This window comes from Gekko japonicus, unplaced genomic scaffold (assembly GCF_001447785.1).
Source record: "Gekko japonicus isolate JY-2015 unplaced genomic scaffold, Gekko_japonicus_V1.1 scaffold1111, whole genome shotgun sequence".
Lineage (NCBI taxonomy): Eukaryota > Metazoa > Chordata > Lepidosauria > Squamata > Gekkonidae > Gekko > Gekko japonicus.
The window spans coordinates 233,193-252,314 of record NW_015167083.1 but is presented as its reverse complement, the minus strand read 5'-3'; the positions used below and the strand labels follow the sequence as shown (position 1 = coordinate 252,314).

The following is a 19,122-nucleotide window of genomic DNA, read 5'->3' as shown; positions in this document are numbered from 1 at the left end:
ATAAAAAGTAGAGACATCACCCTGCCAACAAAAGTCCACATGGTCAAAGCAATGGTATTCCCAGTAGTCATGTATGGCTGCGAGAGTTGGACTATAAGGAAGGCTGAGCGCCAAAGAATAGATTCTTTTGAATTATGGTGCTGGAGAAGGCTCTTGAGACTCCCCTGGACTGCAAGAAGATAAAATCAGTCAATCCTAAAAGAAATCAAGCCTGACTGTTCCCTGGAAGGCCAGATAATGAAGCTGAAGCTCAAATACCAAATGAGAAGGGAGCACTCACTGGAGAAGACCTTGATGCTGGGAAAGATTGAAGGTCAAAGAAGAAGGGGACGGCAAAGGATGAGATGGTTAGACAGTGTTATTGAGGCAACGAACATTAAATTAAGCAACGGTGGGAGACAGGAGGGCCTAGTGTGATGTGGTCCATGGGGTCGCGAAGAGTCAGACTCGACTGTGCGGCTGAACAACAACGAAGCTTTCGGTCTGAGGATGACTAATTCTCCATTCAAGCAGTGCTTTTCCCCCTTTTTTTCTTTTGGTTTTCACATAAGGAGATTCCTTCCACTCCTTGAATAGGGGAGGTTATGACACTTTTTTGCCAAAATCACTGTCTCCATTCCAAGACTGTTATTTGCAGAGGCCTAAACACCCTGACTCTGCTAAAGATGGGGCTTATCAGACACTTTTTTTCACAATCTCACTAAGCCTTTTTTCTGACAGCTCTGCCCCCTTTCCCCAACTCCTCACTGTTCCACTCCAACTGGCTATCTCCCCTTCTTTCCACTTTTTTTTTTTAAAAAACAGCTCCCTGTTCTGTTCCACAGTCACCCAATCAGAATGAGCTCTGTGAGCTGTCTATCATTTTTCAGGTGGCTCACCCTTTTTCCAGCAGCATTGCCTAAAAGCCTGCAATTGCTTGCTGTCCATCACGCCCTCTTGGGCTTAGAACTGCAAAAAATGTAGTCAGTATAATAATCACATAAACTGTGCGTGAGTTCCTTTACTAAAATTATCATACAGATCTCTGCATCTTCCTTGTTTTGTCCCTGGCAAATGAACTGGAGGCATTAAATATTCTACACTTTAGGCAGGATTATGAAATTTCAAATTATGAAACCACACTGATACTGGTGTCAGGATCAGAATATCACACAGAACTGCTACTCCAAAGCTGATCCTGAGTAGAATTGTTTGCTAAGGATATAGGCAGGGCTGAGACATAATAATACCATTAGAAAGAGCTGGTAAATGATGCCTATACAAATGTTTATAAATCTTTTCTTTACATCTCTTTTTGTTTAGGAATCTTTGAACAGATTGAGCCCTGACCTGGATGGCCAAGGCTAAACCGATGTCATAATACCTCGACCCTGGTTAGTATTTTGATGGGGGACCACCAAGGAAGTCCAGGGATACAACTAGGGGTGTGCATTTGGCATACACTGAGTCAAACAAAATACCAGAAAAATATCTTACCGGTATTATTTAAGCTAAACACAGATTCAGATAATCTAATCGCTTACTGTTAGGTATGCAACTCAACAACTAAGTAAGTAATAAGTGATTCAGTTTTATTAAAGAACGAGAACTTCCAAGATCACACAACATCTGATGACACACCACGAAACAACAGTGGAGCACAGCTCCTTTTAAACTCTCCCAGGCTGGGGTAGTCACGCCCTCTCATAGTTAACATCCAATCACATTGTAAAGATAACATCAAATCATTTGTCTTCCCTCCAGCACAGATGCTTACATTTCATTGGTTACATAACACGCTTCAGCCAATGGTGTTGTTCCAGATTACAATCCGGCTGAGGTTTCAAGCTTTACATTGTGTTTCAATGGTAAAGACACAACACTTACTGGTATAGCTGAGTCTGAATAAAAGCTGATTTTTTTCATCTTTTATTCAGAGATATTCAGCTATACCGAGAATCCGCTGAGGTGGCAGGAACTGAGCGCTTAAACTGAGCTGCAAAAGGAAACAGCCCAGGATAGGCTGGAGTGGCAGGAGCTGAGATCTCCCCACTGCATGCAGATCCTGGGGCCAGCTTCTCCTGCGGCACAGTTTAAACCACACAGCAGGAGAAGCCCTTCCAGCCTGGCCTGTGTGCGGCGGAGAGAGACCTATGCACCGCACGCAGATCCTGGAGCTAGCCGAGCCAGCCCCGGAGTCAGGCATGCTTTAAAAAAAAAAGAAAGAAAGAACAAAACAAAAAATGCATTTTTCTTCTCGGGTCTATTGGACCTGGAAAAAAAAATGAGATTTCCAAAAAATGATGGATCCCAATACCATACCAGTATTGGTACCCAGGATTTTTCAGAAATAACAAAAAAAATTGGGGTCCAATAAACCCAAACCGAAAAATGCTGATTTTTTGCACAACACAGAGGAGGCAGTGGCAAATCACCTCTGAATCCTTCTTGCCTTGAAAGCTCTACAAGGTCGCCTTAAGTCGGCTATTATTTGATGGCACTTTCCACCACCAAATAAATTGATCTTAGTCTGCGATGAAGACAAATCTTTCAGCTGTTTTTGTTTTTTAAAAAAATGTAAGCTTTTGTTTAGTGATAATTCTTTTTGTTCTTCTAGTTATTCAAGGAATATCACATCACATGGCCAAATAAAACTGAAAGCAGAATTCCAAATTTCCAGTCACAAGAACCAATTTCTTTTGGCAGGTTTCTCATGAAGTAAGAATGTAAAAAAGAAAAAATACAAAAAAGAATTTGCATCAAGAATTAACATGTCTGTATAGGTACTATATAAGTACTCAGCATGTGCAAGATTTTTTTTTTTTTACAGTTCTAGGCCTAGAGTCACATTCATGTTACTTGAGAGACCTATGATGACTGTCTCCAATTTCATTACAAGAGCTGTGAAAGTTCTCTTTTCTGATACCATGACACTGAAAGTAGGGGGTAACCCTCCCCCCTTGCCATTTTCCCTAGAAAAACCTTTCCTCCACTAAGTTGCTACTAGCCATAGCACAGAGAAAAGAGACATTAAACCACCATTAAAACTGTCATTTAAAAAATCTGTTGGGGAAAAGGGTGCTGCTGAATTTCATGCTGCACTGCTGTTTCCCAGTTTGGAAACAGAATGAAGGAATTGTCAGTTTGCTGCCTAGGGAAACACCGTGGCAGCTAAAACTACATACTACCACTTATGCAGGGCAATTACTACTTGGCCCAGGAAAACCAGTGAGTGGCTAGCTGTGCCTCTTGATTAAATGATGCTTACAGTTTATATTCATAATGGATATCAGCAGGGAGTCACAGTAGGAGTAGACAACATGATTCATATACCCCTGAGGAGACGCAACTTCCTTTACAGGGAAAACCTTAGGCACAGCCCAAGGCAGAGAATTTCTTTAACCCAACAGATGAACTCAGGAAACACTCACTGAGAACCAGACAAAACACTGCAATAATATTTTCTGCTTTTCTTAACAACCAAGGGCTGGAAACTTAGAGTACTGCACATCCTGTATGTGGATTGTGCCCTTAATTTTGGGAAAGCAGGATTTAAAACAAAAACAAGGAGAATTCTGTAAATGCCAGATAAATATCCCTCTACGCCTCTCTTCTGGTACTATACCAGAAAAATGCAAATAAAATGAAAGACCAAGCTATTGCCTTACTATGCAGGGGCTAATTTAAAACTCGGAGGGAAAAGGCCAAATTAAAACAATGATTTAAATCAAAACTTCCAATTTATTATTTAGATACTTCCTAAATAATAGTGTGTATTAAAGCAGCACAAAACCTTGGAAAGCAACACTTACATTTTTAACTGAATATTAATACCATTTTAGAAAATGTCAGCTGTTCAGTGCACTGCCAGTGTTTTACATAACAACATACATGGTCTCAAACAGGGATTTCTTTTTATGACCTGCAGCCATTACAGACTTTTGTAGAGTGGTCCTAGATGGAATCAATTTGCCCTTGTGTTCCTTTAGGCTCTGATCTGTCCCTTCTTCCGGCAATATAGTGCCGCTGTTCTGTCCTAGCCCTCAAAAAAGTACAAGTATCAACTAGAAGTCAAGGCTGAGGGTTGTTACTGTCCAGATCATAGTTCTCCATGAGACTGGAGGTAGTTTCAAAGGTAGGCAGAGTCATATAAATATTTATATACCAAACCAATTGCAGAAATCAAGTAATCCCTAGGCATAGAATAAGAACAAAGAATTACTCATACAGATCATTAGCAGTGTTATTCTAAACAGAATTCTATCCTTGTAAGTCCAAAAGGCTTTTGGAGGATGTAACTTAGGATGGCACTGCATATGACCTCTAAGGTTCCTCATGCCCAATATCAAGCCATTGTATATGTGCATGAATTACTGTGCCATATAAAAACTGATGAAAGTGTTCTCCACAAAGTTCTTTCTTTATAAAAAGAAAACAGCCACCTTTCTATATTTGTAAGTGGGTAATAAATTCAGATTTTAATTACTTTTTTGCATTAAACACAGAATAAATTTTAAATAAGGTTATTTTAAAAAATAAAATTATTATAGCTGAAATTTAAAAATATTTTTAATCCACCAGGCTTTGCAGGTAAACTATTCATAGATGAATACAAACTAAAAAGAGCCAAAACAGTTTTGAGGGGTAATTAATAGGCCACAGCTTTACAGAAAGCACAACTTTACAGAAATGAGCAACATAACAAATAACTTAATTCTAATATAGTGCGGTTAGTAATGGAATGTAGAAGAGTGAGGCCTCCAATACCGAGGAAGCAGGCAAAGGGCCTCATATATTGCTGCCTCCAGCCTGCTTCCCACTGTCCACTTCAAACATAGCCTCACCCAGGACTCCCTTTTCCAGAGGCCGCTCATGAAGCCCCCTTCCCATGCCATCCTCTTAATGGGAAGCAGTCAGGAGCAGCATTACGGACGGTAGTTATTATGTATACTTCCACTTCCAAGAATAAATATTATTTCTAATACTCACTGTAATGATCTAAAAATATAAAACAATTAGAAAACTCTGTACGAGTAAACTGACTAAATCTATGGGGAGGCTGGTACATATATGGTGCTCCCATTTATGGCTGGCAATATGTGGGCCAGTCAAGGATCAATAGAGAACAGATGGAGAAATTTTGATTGAGAATGCAGACATAAATGGCTTTATGAAAATAAATAAGAATGCTCCACTGAACCCTATCTAGACCCATTTTTGAACATGCAGATGAATAAATTGTCCCCACTGTAGATGTCCCTAACAATAAAAATCTTGTAAAGCTGTATTTTGAATCCAAGAAAACATTACAACACTGTTATAAGGATTCTGTGTAAATCTCAGTTGGCCTGTTGCAGTGACCAGACTCTTTTGTACTAGCAACACAAAGCAAAATAGAGCACACACTTGCTAGACCATCACTTTATCAACAAGCAATTCATCATTTCACATTCCCGAGCAAGAGACTTCCTATCTCAACAGGAAAAATCACTAAAACACATTTCTCCCTTGGGTGACATGCTAGTTTAATTTTATTTTCCCTGATATTCACCTGTCAGATTATCACAAATATAAGAAAACAAAGAATAATTGTCATATTTTCACTGAATCTCATCATCAAATATCTTGGAAGTATTAAATAAACTGGAAGCATAATTGTGGGCAAAAGATGTGAATATGGACTGTACGGGCAGGCACATACCTAAGTAACTCAGGCTCCAACTAGGGCTGCCAAGTCTGGCAAACTTACCGGTGGGGGAGGCTCCGACGAGGTCGGGAGCAGGCTCCGTATGCACGTGCGTGCGTGCAAAGCGCGCGCCGCTGCCATCACGTCACCAGAAGTGACGTGCGACGTTGCTGACATTGGGGGCATGGCCGAGCTCATCGGGGGACGACGAGCTCAGCCACGCCCCCAACGAGCTCAGCCACGCCCCCAACGTTAGCAACGTGGCTGCGTCACCTCTGGTGACACAGTTTTGGGGGGCAGAGTTCCCCCCGGGGCCCAATTCTGCCGCGGCGGAAATCGGGCCTCCAAAGCGGGGGTTTCCCCGCCCCCATTTGGCAACCCTATCTCCAACAGGCAATTTGTACCACTTCAGAAAGAAATATAAGGACAACAGAGCTCAGCTTGAAAATATTAGGCCATTAATACTATATAGAAGCAAACAAAATCCACCCATGGACAGTTTAATATCTGACTAAAATTAATTTGCTTTTAAATAAGGGTATTTCTGTCTGCATTCACAACCTTCCTGTAAAAACATACAAACTTATATCTAACAAAAGTTAAGCACTTTGGAGCCCTTTAGTATTAACTGAGAAGATTTAAGCATATAATTAACTCCCTTGTTGAAATCAACAGATTCTGAAGTGCTTAGCTTTGACTGCATTGTGACATACAGTGTAAGTATACTGATTTCCCAGTCCAACAGTACAAGGCACAGCAGAAACTGGACAGAATCTAGAATGCCCTTGCTCTGGCACTGCAGGCCAGCTTCACCACTGGCACTGCTGTACCTCTACAGGAAGTCAACCCAATAGGCTTCATTCACAGGACTACCTTAATTTTATGTTAGTGAAATACTGTAGCTTTGTTAACCTACTTAAAAGTATGTGGAACAAGCTGGAGTTCTGTGGTTATTATCTGTTGTGGCACAAAGCACTGTTACATATAGTTTGCAATGTCTCTGTTGCATGTGTTCAAGAATTCTACAGAGTGCACACTCACCTGCTTGACCAGTGGTAACAGTAACAGCTGCAAAAAGCCTCTGGGAACGGCTCAAGTCGGAAACACCATTTACAGCTTCTACTTCAAATGTGTAGTTAGCGTGAGCTAGCAGATCCAGGATGGTGACATAGTTGTCTGCTAATCCAGTTTGTTGGGGCATATATCCAACATTGCTCCCACAGGGAACACATTCGCCCTGCTCCCAGCTGCACCTCTTGCATAATACCCTGTAGGTCACATCATTTCTTCCTCCATTATCAGCAGGAGGGCTCCATTCCAAACTTACAGTAGTTTGATTAATATTAAAAATAAGGTTCTGTGGTGCGGATGGAGGCCCTTTGTGAAACACAAACATAAAAAGGGGGAGGGGGAGAGGAAATCAGTAGGGGGAAATTAGCTCTTTTTTTAATTACCTAGTCAACAGCTTTCCAAGACATCAACTTTCATTATATTTACTACAAGCTACCAAAAAGCTCACTTGAACACACTTGACAAGGAACTTTATTTATTTTCCATTAAGGAAACAGGATAGCCATTCTTTATGTATTTGCTACACCCTGTTTTAGCAGCTTTTCTTCTGTGCAATTAAAGGGATAAGTTAATGCACCTCAAAAGCTGACTCACAGAATTTCTTATATTGAATTTGTCTCCTTAAAAAAAACAAAAAGTAAAACGGAGTAGATTTAGTTATTAATCAATTTTGATGTGATTTACTGCTTAAAAAGTAAAACGGAGTAGATTTAGTTATTTCTTAATCAATTTTGATGTGATTTACTGCTCCATTTGGGTACAGGCTTGATTTGAAGAACTTGCATAAAGTCATTACTTCAACCACCAATCTAAAAGGTTAGTCTATCTGCAGATGGAACGTTACGCCAGAACACATAACATTTCAAAAGAACTACATAGATTCATTTGGTTTGGTGGTTATATCACATAGGAAACCTTTGTTTGACAAAATACATTCTCCATTTCTTCTACTGTTATAGGTTGTGCAATATTCTGACTTCACTGAGGTTATATCAAGAGAACACAGAAAACTGTATTCATGCAGCTTTGGTATTCTATGTTTACTTTCTCCACTGTGCCGTTCAATTGTATCTTACATTTGCAAAAACTGAAGGCTGATATTGTGCACTAGATGGTGGCTTATAATGGCTATATCTATCTGAACAATGTCTTTTTGTGATTAAAATCACCAATAACTCACTTGTGCATGCGACATATGGAGGATCAGTAGGTGCTCTGTAATAGCTGTCTTCACAATCACATCGTGAAGATCCTTCCCTGTCTGAGAAACTGTGCATAGGGCAGCGTGAGCACTGCAGATCTTGCGAGGATGACTTGTAGAATCCACGACCACAGGCTAAGGGAGAATGACACAAATAGATACAGTTTTGAATATTAAGGTGTTTCAGACAGCTATTGCATTAAGGTATATGTAAAATATAGTTCATTATATGTACTGATTGTACAGATTTCCTCATATCACATCTTGAAAAGTTTTGTTTGTATAAGTAGCACTTAAGAATATGAACTATGTGATGAAATTCTTAGAGGTTCTTACACATCTCTCAGTCTCAACCCATGCACCCTACAAACAGGAACAACGCTAGTTTACTTTATAATGTACATTAAGTGTATGAGCATTTAGGAGGAAAAGGATACAGAAAATTTAAATATTTTTATCAGAGGCACACAACCTAGCTAGAGATACACAGAATAGGGATGTTTGAAGCCTTCCGGCTCAGCTCACATCCTGTTTGCCAGAACAAAATTCAAGCCCAGTAGCACCTTTAAGACCAACAAAGTTTTATTCAAGGTATAAACTGTCATGTGCACGCACACTTCTTCAGACACATTGAAATGGAAGTTACCAGTCCATACATATATATGAAGATGATTAACAGATGTAAGGACCAAACAGAAATAACAAGCTTAGTTTATATGGTAACTATTTGTTTGGATTTAATTCCTGGGGGAAACATAGTGAAGCAAATAAATATATCAACATTGGAGACTGATGTGTAAATGTACCCTTCTTAATTGTGGAATGGTGAAAGCATGGCTTTTTTTGTAGAAAAAGCCCAGCAGGAACTCAGCAACATGATAGAACACACCCAACACCAGAAACCCGTTAGCATATTAAGCCACACCCCCATGCCTTCCCTTGGCTTGCCTGGGTGCCCCGCAGCTGCACCCCCTTGAAGGGAAGGGAAGGCAATTTAAACTGCCTCCCCTTGGCTTGCCTGGGCACCCCGCAGCACCCCGCATTTAAATGCCTCCCTGATCCTTCCAGGGGCCCCCCTGGCCCGCCTGCCTCAGAGTCGCCGGGGGGTCACTCTCCAGGCCTTCCCTCTGTAGCCACGGACGCAGAGGTTTTGGCTGTAGTGGGCATGGCCAACTCTGAAGCCAGCCAGACCTCCGTTCCTGTGCAGTCCTGCCCCAAAATAGCCCAGGGTGAAAGTAATTAACTGAGACCCTTTTGTTATGCTACATCCGTCTCAGAGTCTAAACTAAAGTTGTTATTCCTGTTTGGTCCTTGCATCTGTTACACATCTTCATGATGTTTTATGCCAATTTGCTCCTCACCCCCTACCTATATGTATGGACTGGAAACTTCCATTTCAGTGTATCTGAAGATGTGTTGTAACTGGCAGCTTCTGCTCTGCACCAAGGTGGTCTTTCCTGAGAGAAAGGCACCCCAAAACAACCTCCACAAGCAGTGCCGTCATGAAGCCAGGCTTGGCTTAAACTGTGGCTTTTTCTGAGAGACAAACAGAATCTCATTTTGGGTTTAAACATAGCCAAAGTGAAGACCACAGGTCTAACTGCACTGTCAAACATCCTCCATGTGAGAACCACCACCACCCCGACACACTCTTCTGCTATCAGCTCAGTCTATAAGGACTAGAATGGACAAATCTCTGCTATTGCCTCAGGCATCGTCTACTGGCCAAATGGCCAGTCTTTTGTCTGTCAAATGTACGGGCAGGCAGAGACAAAGAGCCACTGGTCTGTGTCATTGTCATAAATGGAGTATGTTGCATGTTTCCTGCCCCCAAATCCTATCATACCTGTATGTCAGAAAATATCTGCTGGACAATCATCTCATTCCTGTCTCCAGCTCTGTCTGAAATATCTGCATTATGTATACCAAGCCAGACCCATCAAGGTAAACATTAACTCTTCTTTTCTGTTGAATGGTCACCATTCAGGCCGATCCTGCTACACTTTAAGCCTCAACTCCATTGTCTGGCACCTGGGAAACACCAGATTATGCTATTGTTCCATAATGGGAATCCCATCAACCCATCGTGAAACTAGCTACCGCACTTCAGCATACCCCCAGGTCACATTTTGGGTATAAATATACCCAGTTCCACACAGGCATGGTGTGATTGGGCTAGGCGCACATGAAGCCATTACCCTGAGTATAACTCAGGTCCCCCGTGGTCTTGCTGGTCAGATCCACGTACCTCCTCCCTAAAACCTCTGGACCTCATCACCTCTAGAGTATAGGTATACTATCTTCCTAATCCCACATCCTCTTTATCTGTCAGCTAACTTCTTTTTGTTTCTTTTTGTATGCTTGCAATCCTTGATTTCAGTGTAAATATCTAAATTATTGTTTTACCCTAATAAAACCCATTTCATTCACCATTTGGACTGGTTACTGACTCAACCAGGGGACTAAAACGGACTCTCTCCGTAAACATTGGTAGCAGATTCTCACTTTACCCCAGCTTCTTGCTAGCCCTGCCTTTGCAGCTAATTTCCCCCAATCAAATCAAAGGCAAGAATATCTCTCTTTATATATAATCCTGTTTTGGTCATGGACTCTCCTGAACGTTCCACATGCTCCCAAATCAGTTAGCTCCCTAATCTGTCACTAAGAAGCTGTCCCTATCCACTGGCTGCGTTGCCTGAGTCTCGCCTCCAATATTCTAAACAGTTTGCTGTTCCTCTCCCCCCAATAGCCAGTCGGAATACAGAGGTCATTTGCATATGCAGCCTGATTGGCCTTTGCCTCTAACATTCTAAACAGTTTGTTGTTGCAAGTCATTGAATGTGTCCTGAGGTAAAATATATATCCCAATTTTCCCTTAAACCGTCACTGGAGTTGCCGAAATACATATCCCAATCTTCCCTTAAATGGTCACTGGAGTTGCCAATCTCCCTGTGGGGCCTGGAGATCTCCCAAAAATCACCATGTTCCCCAGCCACAGCACAACATTTCCCCAACAGAAAATTTCCCAGCTATTAGATCAGTTCTCCTGGAGAGAGTGGCTGCTTTGGACAATGGACTCTATGGAATTGTACCCTGCTGAGGTCCCTCCGCACCCCAAGCCCTGCCCTCCCCAGGCTCTATCCCTCAGATCTACAGGTCTGGCCCTCCCCTTAGTATTGCCAGCCTCTAGGCAGCACCTGGAGATCTCCAAGATCAGTTCTCCTGGAGAGAATGGCTGCTTTGGGCAATGGACTCTATGGAATTATACCTGCTGAGGTCCCTCCGCATCCCAAGCCCTGCCCTCCCCAGGTTCTACCCCTCAAATCTACAGGTATCTCCCAACCGAGAGTTGGCAACCCTGTAAGTGGCTATGGAACTGCTTTCCAGACCCTTGGAACCCAGAAGACATGGCATAAGAGGAGGTGCTTTTCTACCTTAGCTGCCACTGCATAACCCCAAATCAACGTAAGTCAGGGGTGGAGGGAACCATACCTGTTACCGTGAGGCTATCCTCCCATACTACCCACTTGGGGCACCAAAATTACTTGAGACAGCCCTGTCTTATAGCTAAGCAGAAGGAAAGAAACATGGCTTGCCTCCCTCTATTTTCCCCTTCCCTCTGTCGCCCCACCAGCCATAAGTCGGGACACTCACCTGGAGCTTCCTTCTAGAGCTCGTTGTATTTCTTCCCACAATGAGCTAGTTATTTAATAACGCTGATAGGGGTAACAGTGTATATGCACACAAAAGCTTATATCTTGAATAAACCTTTGTTTCCTTAAAGGTGCCACTGGAATCAAATTTTGTTCTTTTGCTTCAGACCAACATAGCTATTCACCCTAAATCTATCCTGTTTGCCACTAACTATCAAGCAGCTGATTAATCAACAGGCTGCTTCACTGTTCAACTGGTTTGCATCTGTTTTCAGGAAAAGGTTATTTGCAGCTGTGAGAAGCCTTCATCAGATGACAGCCAGTTTTTGACCTGCTGTGGAAATTCTGACCTGCACCTAAGAGGGGTTGTTGCTTTTTTTGGAAGGGGAGGAGAGAATCAGGAGCCAACCGAAACCATCCCTTTTTCCTCTCCCCTTCTCAATGAAGAAATCAGAAGCTGATGGCTTCTGTTTCCCCCAGCTCCACAGACCCGAGAGGAAGGGAGAGTTATCTGTTTCTCTTCTTTTATTACCAGAAGGGAGATTAGAAGGTGATCAGTTTTGATCTTCAACTTGACTATGTAGCAATGGAGGGGGGAATCAGAAATCCATTCCCACCTGATCCCCTGTGATTAAGCTTCACCCCCTCCCCCACTTTCTTGTATCACAGCACAGCAGGGCTGGGAGATCAGAACCCAGATCCCAGCTGATCCCCCAATCAACTGAAAGTCAGCTTTTGACCAGTTGGCAGATGCCAATGTGGATTTTCCAAGTAATTACTTTCTGTTTCTGGTTTTACAGTAGTTCTTCTATACTTGTTTTAAGGTTCTTTTTGTGTTGTGTTTAGGAATGTGGTTTTCTGGAGTTTTGGGACTTCCTTGTTGTTTTTAGAATGTGTTGTGCTTGCATGCCTCCCTCTGCTAGAAGATTAATGTGTCCATAGTACTCATGGCTGGAACTGGTTCTCTTTGGATAAAGTTATTTCTTTCTGTTTTCTAATATTTCCTTTCAAACATGAGTTAAACTAAGGGTACAAATTCTTTCCTGTTCCAACTTCCAGAACACATGGTGTCCCAGACTTGCAGAATACATAGTTTAGGAAGAGCTATGTTCTCTATTCTAGCCTTTAGGCTTTCTATTATAGACTTCAGTCCTAACTCCACTGATGTTGGCTAGTCCAATGGATCATGTTTTACGACACACACAAAAAATACATAGGAGCTTCAAGGTATGCAAGACCAATACACAGATAATATCATATCATATGTCAAAATCAAGCATACTTGGTAAAACAAACTCAAGGAATGTTGTAAGAGAATAGGGTAACTAAGCAATGAGAAACTGATTTTCTTCTTCTTAGAGCATGACCAAAAATGACTTTATTTCCAAAATTAATCCAAACAGAAAGCCAGAATAAGAGTGAACGTTTGCTGGATTCCAATCCAATCAATAAATACTAAACTGTATATTTGGAAATTTTCTTGCCATAAATCCTAGTGAGAGTCAGGGTGATTCTGCAGACAGAGCACTGAAATAGAAGAGGGGAGGCCTAGGCTCAAGCCCCTGTTCAACAATGACCGTGGACCAGGCCCTGATAAGCACAACCTTTCCCCCAGAATTATTGTGAGAACAAAGTGGTAGAGGGCAAAATGATAAATGGTGCCCTGATCTCCATGGAGTACAAAAAAAGAGATGTTGAAGACCCCAGTAACTTCCTATGAATTAACTGACAGAAAAATGTACAAGAATTGAATTTACAGGAAGAAGCCATTAAACATCACAATTCTAAATGTATCACATGTGTCACACCCCACCGATCTCATTAAACCATGCCTCATTAACCCTAAACTGCAATCTTATGAACATTTACTTGGAAGTAAGTCTAACTAGGCAAAGTTAAACGTGATTTTAAAGGAACTGCTCTACTCTCTTCGTGAGTCTTTTATCAAAGAGCAGAACAACATAAGCCCAGTTCCACTCTTCACCTGATACAGAAAAGTCCGCTTCTCAGGAAGCCTGTCAGTTATGCAACTGTTACTGCTTTTAAATCAAATGGTAAAATAAACTCAAGCAGTATTATGGGCACATAAAAGAGCATCTGGGAGAGAATAATTTATGCAAGCCTAGAAAATGTAACTGAATTGCAGCATTAGAATGAATGAAACTATGAAATTGTTCTAAGTAGATATGAGCCTAGTTAATTTTATTGGCAGTTTTGCTGCTGGTCTTGAAGCAAAATAAAATCAAAGTAAGAATCTGTTTTCATTTAAATCGCTAGACTGTTGATAGTCATCTTTCACATACAAAAAGATCACCACACTAAAGAACTACAACAGCTGTTCTGGTCACTATAGAATAGTTAAAACAATGACAAAAATTTCCCAGGAAAGCATTTCATAACAATATCCACACCAATTCACCAAAGAGTTCAGAGGCTACAATAACCCTGCTAAGTGCTCCCTACTCAACAAGGCAGTGAGAAGCTCCAGAAGTCATACTGTCAGGTTTAGCTTCCTTTGGATAAGATTGCTCTAGAAACTTGTGGCATCGTAAAATTTGTTTTTATTTAACAATAGAAAAGCACAAGTGGAGACCTGCAAGAAACTTGTGGGATGGTTATCCCATTCCTCACACCTTTGCTTCCTCCCCTCTCCCCCTACCTCTCTCACATTATTTCTTCCTTCTGCTCCCCCTTTCTTACTTTCTATCTCTCCTGCATGCATGTGACTTCCTCTCTCTTTCTGACCCATCATAATTCTCTTTGTTTTTCTGCCTCCCCACCTCGTCACTCTTTCTCTCTTTCTGCCCCCATCACTCTACTAGCCACCTACCTGCTTCCTCTCCCCTCATAGCAGCAGCGGCAGCACTCTGGGAATCACAACGGATCTCCCAGCTACAGAGATCAATTCACCTTAGGGTTGCCAGCTCCAGATTGGGAGATTCCTGGAGATTTGGGGGTGGAGCCTTGGGACAGTGAGGCTTGGGGAGGCAAGCAGGGTATAATGCCACAGACTCAACCCTCCAAAGCAGCCATTTTATGCAGGGGAAATGATCTCTGTCACCTGGACAGCAGTTGTAATTCTGGATTCTCTCCAGCCCTCACCTGGAGACTGGCAATGGTAGTTCTCGTGGAGGAAATAGCTCCACCCCTCAAATGCCCAGGAATTTCCCAACCTGGAATTGGCAACCCTATTTCCTTCCCACCCAACAGCCAACGTTCCTTTATCTGCCTCTCTGTCCTCAGCTTTCCATCTCCACCCCCCCTCCCCCACAGCCTCTACCTAGGAAAATTACAGTCTTTCTCCACAGTGGGGACCAAAGCAGCTGTGAGGTTGGTTAGGTTGAAAGTATGTGACTGGTCCAAAATCACCCAGTCAGCTTCCACCACAAGATGGGGGTCTGAACGTGGGTCTTGCAGACCCTGCTTTGAAGCTCTAACTGCTGCACCTCACTGGTTTTTATAGGGTGGCTGCTGATGAACAGTAGCAAGCATCCAGGTTTAGTTGAGTCATGCAAGTCCCCCCTGCTGCCAGGTCTAGGGTTGTCAACCTCCCAGTGGGACTTTAAGACCCCCCCCCAGAATTACAACTGGACTCTAGAGAGCAGAGGTCTGTCTCCCAGGAGAAAATGGCTGCTTTGGAGGGTGGACTCTGTGGCATTATACCCAGCTGAGGCCTCTCCCTTCCCCAAACCAAGCCCTCCTTAGTGTCCACCACAAAATCTCTAGGAATTCTCCTGCCTGGCACTTGGCCCAAGGCTCCCTCCCTCAAAGGCAAAAATAGGAATGGAAAGGGCCCTTCCCCCACCCTTTTACTGACAGAGCCAGTTAGAAGCCTCACCCCCCCCCTCCGAATGTTCTAATCTCTCACCGTTGGTGTGGAGGCCATTTCAAAAGGTAACCTACACTAAATTTGTTGGGACTTGGGCCCCTGTGTTAGACTACATGGTAACGAAGGATATTCTTCCTGCTAAGCAGATCTATCATAAATGGTTATATTTATAGGCTGTAGCAGGTAATCTATAATGGTCCGACTCATGGTGACTTACTAGTGCTGTATGGCGAGAATAGATGTTAAGAATGTATGTAATTATCCTTATTAATTAAGAATCAAAAAGTATTTGATGTATGTAATGTTAATGTTATTAACAAAAACAATAAAAACGTATATTTAAAAAAAGGGTATTGGGGGAATTCAACCATCCCTGAAGGGATTTTGTTACTTTTTGGATTGTTCTGCAAACCCAGGAAGTCTCCTGACTATGTAGGAAAAGCTGTTGGGGGAGAGTGAGCCCTCTGTTGGTGGAAATCAGTATCCGTACAGAAATCACAGAGTGGCTATTAGATATATAGATTACTGGAGATAACCTTCCATGCCTACAGGGCAGCAGACCTATTAAAATGTGCAACATTACCAGAGACACCTGGCACCCCAAAAAAGTTTTGCCTTCACACCACTCACAATACATCTTCTCTCCATTTCACCTAGAGAACTGCAGGTGATTGCAGGGGCACAAAGAAATACTATCATTCTTTTGTAGACTCCCAGAATCTAAGGCATGATTCAAATGTATAGACAAACTATAGTAACACTCCCATCTCATCCTATTTGGAGGCAAGCCATGATTGAAATACTGGATCTGAACAATGCCTCTCAGTATGAGCTACCTAGGGCCACACTGGACATTACAGTGATAGATAGCCCTGTCACTTAAACAGAAGCTGTTCTTTGAATCTCAGTCAAAAACACACAGCCCCTGCCAGATGAGATGAGACCAAGGTAGAATGCATAGCATGATTCTGATCTCAGTATACTCTGAGTGATATCTGCATAGAGACTGGACAGGTTTTTGGGGGGGGGGGGTTCAGTGCCCATTATCATATTTCATATCCAAAATCCAGACTGGAACAACAACACTCACTGGATCACACTGCACAAAGGAACCACACATGAACCTGCTGCTTCGGTATAGCAGAATGGGTCATTTTGAGCTAATTTAGGACAGGGAGTGCTACAGTGAACTTGACAAATGTAAAATTTGTTACATACAGGGCACAATAGGCTTAGAAGGGTGTGACTCTGCTTAGGGTTTCACGTTTAGCTACTGCCATCATGTATTTACGTGTCTCAGATCACTGATTTTTAATGCCTCTGAGAACATAACCCTTAGAACTAGTAGTAAACCTGTGATCATCACACTGTTTTCTTGTAAAGAAAATACACACAGAAAATCAACATTAACTTGCACAATGTATTTTCATATGGTGAACAAAGAAAACATTACAAAGAATACTCAGCCTACCACCTAAACATCCTCAACATCCCCTTAACTATAGTTTAAAAGACATTTCTGTAGGATATAACAGTCCTTAAAATATTCTGAATTTCAAATTTTATAACTAATCTATTTTACAACTATCTTATTAATTTCCTAATTATGCATATTCTATGTTATATATTTCATTGTTTCTAGTTACTAGCTATAAATTTTAATATACCGAAGCTTAAAGGAAAGTGTATTATATATCTCACATATAAAAAACATTTTTGTTCAGAATCCACTTCCTCATTTATATTCAAAACTTATTCTCATGCTATTTCTGCACTGTAATACATTTATATGCATAGCAATACATTTATATACAATTTTAAACTAGGAGGAGGAGGAGATTGGATTTATACGCCAACCTTCACTCGGAGTCTCAAAGCAGCTAACAATCTCCTTTTCCTTCCCCTCTCCACAATAGACACCCGGTGAGGTAGGGTAGCTAAGAGAGCTCTTTCGAGGACTGCTCCTGAGAGAACAACACTGAGAGAACTTGTGACTGACCCAAAGTCACACCAGCAGCTGCACATGGAGGAGTGGGGAATCAAACCTTATTCTCCCAGATTAGAGTCTGCACTCTAAACTACAACACCAAAATATTTTGCATTCTAAATTTGACTCCTGCTTGTATAATAAACACTCCATCACTCCTCAAATTTTGAAATTGATCTATTTCTCAAATAGGTTGTAAATTTTGCTATTACTGCATAATCAGAAAGTTTATTTTCCCATTCTTCTAAGCTTGGACATATGTCTGATTTCCATTTTGCTGCATAGATGATTCTAACCACTTTTACCATATATTTGAATATCTCTTCCAAAAATTTTGGTAATCTGTTGGGCAATATTCCTAAGAGCATGTCCTTAGCTTCCATAGGGAATTTAAGTTTTAATATATTCTGCATTTTTCAATTTATTTCCTTCCAGTATCTTTTTGCTTTTTTGCAAGTCCACCACATATGGTAAAAGGTTGCATTTATGTTTTGGCATTTCCAGCATTTTCCTTTGTAATTTTTGTGTACCTTCTCAATAGCTTTTGGAGTTATATACCATCTGAAGAACATTTTATAACAGTTTTCTCTTAATGCCTGGCTGACTGTGAACTTAATTTCTTTTTCTCATAACCATTCCCCATTGATACATTGGTATTTGTTCTCTGCACTTTTGCATCCATTTAATCATACATACTTGTTCTTTTTCTGTTTCTAACTGAAGTAAGAACTTGTCTATCTATTGTAATACATCATCTTTTTGTTTTGTAATCAGCCATTTGAACTCAGTCATATCTCTTAAAGCTCCAACTTCTGTGCTGATAATCTTTAATCTTGAAGCTGATTGGTGATATAACAAGCATTTAATATTAGTTCCTTCATCTCTAATGTCTTGCCAGGATTTGATTTTCCCAAGAGCATTTGCCATATTGCCATATGTTAGAAAATCACTTTTATTTCTTATATTCTTATTGTAATGAGCTTCTATTGAGGACACAAGTGGAGGGTTTGGAGGGCTCAATAAATTCCGGCACGTGAACTATATTCTCAAGAGTCCATCTCCAGTTATATGACTTCTTTCTTGTGAGGATAATGGATTACTTTTGAGTATTGAATATATATTTTCCCAAATTACACTTCTTGTTGTTTTTAAATCCCCCTAAGGGTTTTTTTAATTGATTTTTTACAAACTACAAAGTACAACTGAAAATATGGGAAGGGGAACTACATCTAAGGAGAAAGAAAAAAGACCCATTAATAACTAAAAACCCTAAAAACCCAAGAGTAGGAGATCAATACATCAGCTTAACTCAATGTTACTTTAAAAACCTAATAAAACAATAAACATAGTCGGATATGCTAGGTTAATTATCTCTTAACTATTCATTTAACTGCTTAAAGAAACCCCCCGAGCATCCCAAAATTATTTCAGCGTTTTCAGGCACAAATCAGAGTCCTTCAGCCACTATTTATTCTTCTCTTTTCTAATCTTCAATTTGTATGAACTTTCCCAAACAATCCAGCCTATGCTTCTTGGTTATACTTCTGAACATAAAATAGTATAACGTACTCCATTATTACAAACTCTGCACTGTATATAACAATATAGCTCTTATCAGTATTTTCATAACAATAGTCTTTAGTTGATATATATTTATTTGTATAAACTTAGTAATGATCTTTTTTTTAAGTGCTTTTGGATTTGGACTACAATGTA

The 19,122-nt window shown here is 41.0% G+C and overlaps 1 protein-coding gene across 2 annotated transcripts in view; it reads right to left on the bottom strand.

Moving 5' to 3' along the window:
* The window catches only part of EPHA7 (EPH receptor A7), a 286,870-nt gene that overhangs the window by 178,996 nt on the left and 88,752 nt on the right, over window positions 1-19,122 (bottom strand). For both annotated transcript variants that reach the window (XM_015412827.1, XM_015412826.1), the window contains exons 4-5: window positions 7,917-8,072; window positions 6,707-7,042 (exon numbers count right to left, since the gene is read on the bottom strand). In XM_015412827.1, the coding sequence (XP_015268313.1) occupies window positions 6,707-7,042; window positions 7,917-8,072 (492 nt within the window). The remainder of the gene's footprint in view (window positions 1-6,706; window positions 7,043-7,916; window positions 8,073-19,122) is intronic.